Consider the following 8769-nt stretch of genomic DNA (forward strand, 5'->3'; position numbering starts at 1 on the left):
AAGCCTTAGAACACGAGTATTCAAGAACACCTTAGCTGTTCGGAGAACAAATCCCAACATTTTGCGCGCATTGTCACAGACAGTGCCTATGTGAGTATGAAATTTCAGTCTAGCATCAAACATAATTCCCAGATCTTTGATAGTGGCAGTTCGCTTAAGTGAACACACTCCCATACAATACCGTATAACAATAGTTTTTAATGCCCTCGTATATGACAGAACATAACATTTAGAAACATTAAATTTTAGTTTGTTCTGTGTTCCCCAATCAAATATATTATTTATATCAGACTGGAGAAGGCGACAATCATTCAAGGTGGATATCTCCAGAAACAATTTTAGATCATCTGCAAACAACAGAACTCGTGAATGCGATACTACGCTAGTGATGTCATTTATAAAAATAGAGAATAAAAGTGGACCTAAATTAGAGCCCTGTGGGACTCCTGAAAATGTAAGAAAGGGTTTAGAAGTAAAAAGTCCATAAGTGACAAATTGACTTCTATTTTTAAAATAATTTGCAAAAAATATTAATAGTTTATTACTAAAACCAATTTTATTTAATTTACTAAGCAACACATCGTGATTCACCCTGTCAAAAGCCTTGGCAAAATCATTATATGAGCAATCAACTTGATGACCTCTATCCAAGGCTCTCGACACGTATTCAGTAAATACCACAAGATTAGATTCGGTTGATCGTCCAGATCTGAATCCATGCTGTTCATCAACCAAAAAAGGGTTCACTTTTGATGAAATGAAGTGATGTAACAATGACTCGAAAACTTTGGCCGGAGCAGAAAGGATAGCAACTGGCCTGTAATTCTCAATAGAAGTCTTGGAGCCACTTTTGAAAATTGGAGTTACCTTAGACTTCTTCCAAACTTCAGGAAAGGTACCCAAATTTAAAGACTGGTTAAAAAGAAAACATAGTGGTCCTTTTAAAAACTCAATACAACCTTTCAGGATGAAAGTAGGTACAAAATCTGGGCCAATTGAATTAGTATTTTTAAGTTTAAGTAAAAAAATTGAAACTTCCTTCTCATCAAAACAATCGATGGATATATTATTGGCTCCTGGCTTGTGTTGCTTAACTGTTCATGGCTTTCAGAGAGCTTATTTTATACTGTTTTTTCAACAGTTTCACTTATTCATTTGACCAATTATTAGCGCTTTCACCTTCTGACGGGCGTCTTCAGAATAGTAAATTAATAGTTATAACTCTATAATATATTATACGATATTTTGCATTCATATATTGTTGTACGATTTCCGACATCTGACGCGATTTCGCATTGAAATAGTGCAATTTACCTAATAGTGTTTTTTCGTTTGTTTCAGATAAAATGGGGAGCAGAAAGCTGGGGGTCATCCTTTTCATCACAATTCTGACATCAACAACAGCAGCACCTTTCTTCGAACGACTTAGAAGATCAATTGAAGATGCATCGCAAAAATTAGCAGAAACAGATAGCCAACAAAACAGAGAAGCGAAATCATTTCAGCTATTCAATCCTACTGACAAAGGAACGGAAGAAGCTGAGGAAACGAGGAAACCAGGAAAAAGAGGAAGACAAAATAAAGCTTTGGCGTATTATGATTATTTACCTCAGTTTTTGTCCGGGGGTTTAGATTACGGCGGAGACGAAGAGTTGGCATTCGGAACCGCCGATGAAGTAGAGGATGACCGATCGAGAGCTTCGCCATCGAGAAGGAAACAAAACCCCTACAAAAACATCGGAAATCCCAACTCTTTATCTTATGACAACAGTCCGATTTACTATATTCGACTGCCTCCGACCCCTTACATGTTCGTTCCGGGCGTCGGCTACATATCTCAGCCTCCGTCTCTAGGTCCCCCGGTTCCTCCTCCAGTCAACCCGTTCATCAACGTGCCAATCGACTTCGTCTCCAATGGAAAACCGACTAACGTTTATCAGTGGAGTGGAGCACCGACTTACCAAGCTCCCGACCCGTATGCCCAGATATACTCCCGCCCCGTCGCCAGGCCGCAGAGACCCGACGACTTCGGCTACCAGAGGCCGACTCAGACTAAAAAGCCATTCGACACGAAAGTAACAAATCTGAAAAAGGGACCTTACTCCTTCAATGGAAAACCGCACGACGTTTTCTTATTAAGAGACTCGTACAACGCGCTGTATTCCGACGCGCTTCAAAACTTCTATCCTTAATAAAATAAATTAGTAATTTAACCGAGTAGATTGTAAGGAATATAAGGCGATACCAGAAGAAGCGACAAAGAATGTTATTTAGTAAAATTATTTGATGGATGATCTGTGCAGTTGAAACGCTATGTATTTTTATAGTTAGAACCAGCATTTAAAAATATTAAAAACTAGCTAATATTTTATTAAATTATCCATATGTCAACATTCGCAATGCGACAATCTACACATTTAAATACTGTTCGTAAGTAATATTCAATATCAACAATGTTTGAGTATGTCCAAATGCTAGCAGACTGGCTTGATTTCCTCCCTATGGAATAACTATTGATATTTAATAACTATTGAATAACTATTCATATTTAAATTTATTGCAACAGAGAGGGATAACATTTTCAAGAAGGGAATATGTACAGGACGTATGACCTGTCAAACATTGTTGAATGAACTACCTGGTAAAAGAAGAAGTATAAAAATTGGAAAATAGTTTTCAGGCGTTGCCTAGTAGGTGATTTGGTTCAGCCGGGTGAATCTCACCCACATGATAAAGGTTTCAGCTCCATTACTTCACAAAAGTCAACAGATGGAAGAGTTGAGGAAATGTGGATGTTTAAATGCAGAATGGTGAATGTTACACAGTGTGTAAAGTGGCCACTTAAACCATCCAATGACAGGTCATAAGCCCTGTAAATGCCTAGACTTCCATATTCCCGTCTCAAAAATGTTTTCCCTCTCTGTTGCAATAAATTTAAATATTCAATATTACTTTATAATAAGTTAATTTCCATGTTTTTGTAGCATAGTAGTGATTGAAATGTGTTCACTATTATTAATCAACTAAATCAAAATCGAATCTTTGCCACCATTGTTGTTAAAAATACACTTTAAAATACTGTTTAATTTTATACTTTTTAAAAATGTCATCGAAGTTTATAGCTTTTACCAGCGCAGATAACATCAATCTATGTAAACACCGGCACCTTAGTTTTAAAATATTTAGTACTGTTACATTAATCACTGATGCTGGCTAGGCTTCAATAACCGAATAAATTATTTCTAGTGTGTATTTTATCATAATGAATGCATTTTTGTGTAGGGTGTAATGTAAAATTTACATTTTATTGCGCGCATTAAATAGTAAACATTATAATTAGTGATTAACTTTGATCGACGCGTTTATTATCTAATCATATAATTTGTGAAATAACACGCTTCGTTGTACAGTAAAAAACAGCATCTCCTTTTTTATAAGAATACATATCGGCAAGTATCAAACGAGTTTCAGTGAAAACTTTAAAAGAAAACTTTAATTAAATTTAAATACATATTTTTTATAATTACCACTTCTTTATCCACAGCCGATGGTGAGTGTGGCGTTGTATCAGTACGTACACTAAATGCAGCGTATCTCGATCACCTGTTACGTGAAGCTAAAAGGATCAGTCGTACGCCTCGGGTGACAGTCGAGGGGCTGTGAAACATTGCTGTGAAAAAACATACTTCAAATTAATATTTCGTGTCAACATTGCCGGAAATCGAATTTGGTACCTTAGACATGGTAGACAAACGCCCTAAATACTACACTACGAGGCTGACAAAACTTCAACTTAACTTTTTAACATTTATGTCAATTGTTTGATAAAAAAAAAATGAAAATCGTACGAAGTTTAAAGTGTAATTAAATGAATAAATTGTCAATATTTTTCATACTAGTTCATGCAGTAAGGACTGAAATTTTATCTGATTTTATTTTGTATTTATTTAAATTGGAGTTGGCTGTTTTTGATTCAGAAACCAGCTTAAAATCTACCATAAACAAACCTATAGCTGTAATAAATCTTTATTTTCTTTTTTCATATTAGAGGGCTTTTTTATGGCAATATTATTACAAACATGCATTCCTAGCATTTTCTGTAGTAATCTTTTATTATAGGATTTCATTTTACCTTTTCATTGAATTAAGTAATAATTATAAACTCGTGAATTAGGAGTAATAATTAATAATATTTTTATGTTTTTATAGGTTTTGTGCAATTTAACGGTATAAACAAACATTCTTCAAGCAATTATTATTTTTTGAGTAAATTAATAATAACGCATTAGAAAAACACGCTTCTAATATTTAATAAAATTTAACAGTTTTAAAATTAATTTATTAAATAATCACTTTCTAATACTCAAAATTGCATGTCAATTTTATTTATTATCTACAATGTACTTAAGTTTTTTTTTAAACAATATTTTGCGAATGTTTTATTTTTTGTAGACGTACTGAAAGTTAGCCCTCTTAGGATGCAATATAAGTTTGCCGATGTCTAACAGAGACGAATAATTAAAGGAATATATCTCAACGGAGATGATTAGAAAATGTGGGAAATTAAACCAGCCAAATTTCCACATTTCTTAATAATTTCTTATCTACGTTAAGATGTATACTAATGATTATTCCTTCAACATTTAAGTTTGTAAGTGAAAATTCTTGATGGAAGTTCATTGTAATTTATTATACAAATAAAACACGAGTGATACTTTAATCCACAAATTTGGAATATCCAGTGACCGGTTTCATCGCTTTCGCGACATCTTCGAGACTGGTATCTTTATTAAAAAGTTAAATGTATTTATACAGAACAGAGGTAAGGATACATAATTCGAAGTTATATGTAAGTAAATTAAATAAAGTTATTTTTATCTTAAGGATCATTATCGACAAATTTTCTATGGGTTAACTAATGAATGGATATAATGTTATTTTAATGAGTTTAAGTATTTTATTTTATTGTTGGTGTCCCATCCTTCGTGAGTGTGGTTTAGTAAATAATGATTTCTGAAAAACAAAGGGTAAAAAGTCATTAGTAAAATTATATTACAATGGGTAAAGTAATGGGGAATGCACATGTGTTATCTGTTCATTAAGTAATTCTACGTCGGGTTTATTTTTTAATCTATTAATTTCGAGAATTTCTAATTTGTCAAGTTTATGGCCTTTGGGTGCAATATGAATTATGTTCTGTATAAATACATTTAACTTTTTAATAAAGATACCAGTCTCGAAGATGTCGCGAAAGCGATGAAACCGGTCACTGGATATTCCAAATTTGTGGATTAAAGTATCACTCGTGTTTTATTTATATAATAGATTATTCCTTCGTTTTTGTTTATATGTCAAGCTTTTATATTTTTGAAATTGTAGCGTTATATTAAGGACACTATCTAAACATAAATATCTTTATTTAAATTGCTTATCACCCAATGTATTCCTGTTTTAACCATTAGATTTATGTGTTATTAAATATCATAGGGAGATATTTTATGGATTAGAATATAAACGCTCCAACCACTAAACCACAAGCGGACTTATCTCTACTGCTCCTCTCAATGAACTTAGGTCGCGGGCCCGAGCAGAATGCTCTGGCAAAAAGCACCTAGTCAGCACCATGCCAAGGAACTTCTGAAGAGCTACTCGCAACAGTTTACTTACAACGTAATGAAACCAAATGCGGTTATCACTAGAGCCCTCACAGAGCACTGTAGATTGAATAAACAAATTGCTAAAATGAATCTCTCCAATATTTCTAGATGTAGATCCTATAGTGCAGACGATGAAACACCTTTACCGGCGTTTTTTTTTTAATTATATATATTTGGACCCCTGTATTTAGTAGCCTAACGTGTCATGTACAAGGCTAAAGTACTCGGAGAAAAATCGTTTTTGTTCATCTTGGAAATAGGAAGTTCGATCACTGATTTTGGTTTATTAACTTTATGAAACCAATCACCATTGTTGCAAAGTCCAAGAACAATAGCGCGTAATAACAACTTTTAACGACAGTGTGGATATCTGTTAAAGATATCCCATCTTTCCTGCATTCTGCTTCAAGATTATGGCGTTGTAAACTGAACAATGGGCTCTGAAATAACAGATGTTCGATACTCTGTGAAGAAATATCATCGCATGGACAATAGTCATTATTCCTTTATTTAAACCTATATAGGTAACTACTCATGGCTCCGTGTCCGGTAAAAATTTGGGTCGTTTCGAAAGTACTTTGGTGATGACGACGGAAGTTTGCTGCATCAGCCAGCATTGGGAAAAACATTTTAGTGATTTTACCTGTAGAAGAAGCGCGATAATGATCCTCCCAACGCTGCTGCGTATTTTGTTTTATACAGCGTTTAGTAAAGCTAAGAGGAAATTCTGAGAAAAAATGTGCCGTTCTTTTACAAGTTGTGGCTCTTGCTAGTTCACCTTTACAGGTGTTAGGTGGATGTGATGATATGATCTTTGGTGGATAATTGGTTGAACCTGAGGGTGTGAGAGCGCTCGCCCTTAACCCAAAAGCCCGATACTTAAGGACTTGGACAAAGAGATTTAGCAATATATTATTTCATTTCATTTATTTATGTTTAGTTACATCTAGAACATTACAAAGGACCCAATCAATTCTCAACACATTACAAAACATACATATAAGATTTATTAAATAGAAAAGAGAAAAAAAAAGTCATGTAAAATTGACATACATATTACAATTTGGAAATTGCCCTCCTAAGAGTAATCCCACTGTCATGAAATATATTGACATCCGAGGCGATACGATTCAATAACACGGTTGCTCTACCTACCGGCATAACCATTGGCAGGTTGGTTCTGCATCGTGGTAGGCAGAACAACCTGTGTTGCCTTTGTCAAAGGGACAAATAGACCGTATTCATTCAGAATTCAATTCAATATCAGAATTATGGATAAGGCCACCAATGAGTTGAAAAAAGTGAACACCCAAATGAATATTCCTTCTCCCCAACAATGATCGGTAGCCGAGCATTCCTAGTAAGAAGTCAGTCGGGAAAAGCCACGGGTTAAAATCCACACTCCCTGAGATACAGATATGCATTCGCCCTCGAGATAAGACCGGCTTCTCGAAGAACTAAGCTCGGAAGGCAAGAATCAATAAACGAGGCCTTGTCACGATAGATCTACGCAGGTCGCAGTGACGTCAGGGGGTTGTTTTGCATTGACTCCCAGATACAAGAATAAGAAATAGAATGTCTCCATTTAATTTCCTTTTTTAGTATTTTTATCTGAGAGTACCTACTCATCGAGTGGTAAACACTCGTCTAGGGTATTGGTTTTATTTCAACTGCATTCTTCGTTCACCCGGACACGAAAAATTTAATGATCACTTTTATAAACTTTACACATCAAATAAAGTTTTATATTTTATACAAAAAAAATAACAGATTGGAAAAAACTTTAATAATTAGGTTTCTGTCTTCTGAGTAAAAAAATACAAATAATTTTCTCACTTTAAAAAAAATACATCAGTTTGTTTCACGAAATGAAATCCTGCGTATTCTTTTTTCAAGGGAAAAATCATATTTGCAATAAAGTATTTTTGGTTTTTTAAATGACCGCTTCACGCAAAATGAACGACTGCTATAAAACGCCACTTTATCGACTAAAAATTGAAAATATAGCGTTTCGAAATTATTATATATATTTATAAATACAATCTAGATACTTAATAATTTATATTAAATTGAGTCAATTACATAAATAAAATTTATTTATTTTAATCTAATATAATTACATACTATAAAACAATTACTTTAAAATTACTCGTAGGTCAGCGTAATTTTAACTATTTTATAAGTAGGTAGTTTTTGAAATTTTGAAATGTGTTATTTATCATTGAGATGACAATCTCAATATCTTATACATTTAAAAATGTATTTTAAAGTCTTATGTCGAAAACATCCATGACCACGTTTAAGACCCGCAATTGTGATTAAAAAAATATGTAATCATATGTTTTACTTGTTATTCACTAGTTATTTTATAGTTTTTTTAATTTTTTTAATTTTCTTTTATGTTAAAAAAATGTGTACCACTTATATGCATCATTATAGCTATACCAATAAAACCAACATTTATTCAATTAACTAAAAGTGTTTTTATTTTTCAATTATTTTCCTATTTTTTAATATGTTAACCTCGTACCAACATAATGCCTTTATTTATTAGTGTATACACGGCACAAATGCCTTTTATAAACATTAACACAAATACAATTAACATACAGTGTTCTATTACAAAATTATGAAATACAATATATCTATACATATTACATAGTTGTTTTATAAATGTTCTATATAATAACAATGGGATTTTAATACTTAACGTACTTAGGTAGGAAAATAATAAAAATAAAAATAACGCGGTATATTCGAAATAGCAAAAATCATAAATCATTGATTTGTTGGTATTGTTGCAATGTATATTGAATGCCCTAGGAATAATACTGTCTCCTGATAAGAGCTCAGGGGTTCTCAACCGTTTTAAAAATAAAATATAAAAAGAAACAAAATATTAAACCTTTTGAAAAATTTCATATTACTTTTTTTTTTTTAAATATATAAAGTTTAAATTTTAAAAACTAAAAAAAAACAAATATTTAGTCGTACGTTTGTAAATATATTTGACATGTATTTATTTATACATTTTTTTTTTTTTTTTTATAAATGAACATAAATACTTAACATCAGTCAAAATCCTAAACTATTTCTTTAATAGCAAGTTTAA

General features: G+C 32.6%; 1 protein-coding gene and 1 long non-coding RNA gene across 2 annotated transcripts; one reads left to right on the plus strand and one right to left on the minus strand.

Moving 5' to 3' along the window:
• The first annotated feature begins 1345 nt into the window (after window positions 1-1345).
• On the plus strand, window positions 1346-2647 carry LOC148278020 (uncharacterized). The gene has a single exon (XM_088232019.1). The coding sequence runs from the start codon at window positions 1347-1349 to the stop codon at window positions 2190-2192; it is 846 nt and encodes a 281-aa protein (XP_088088145.1). The 5' UTR covers window position 1346; the 3' UTR covers window positions 2193-2647.
• An 899-nt stretch (window positions 2648-3546) lies between these two features.
• On the minus strand, window positions 3547-6692 carry LOC148278021 (uncharacterized). Its single transcript, XR_015823312.1, has 2 exons — window positions 5304-6692; window positions 3547-4162 (listed from the first exon to the last, which is right to left on the minus strand). It is a non-coding gene; the product is annotated as an uncharacterized LOC148278021 (long non-coding RNA).
• Window positions 6693-8769: the final 2077 nt, after the last annotated feature.

Source organism: Micrasema longulum, unplaced genomic scaffold (assembly GCF_059751315.1).
Source record: "Micrasema longulum isolate JH-2025_06_02 unplaced genomic scaffold, ASM5975131v1 h1tg000938l, whole genome shotgun sequence".
Lineage (NCBI taxonomy): Eukaryota > Metazoa > Arthropoda > Insecta > Trichoptera > Brachycentridae > Micrasema > Micrasema longulum.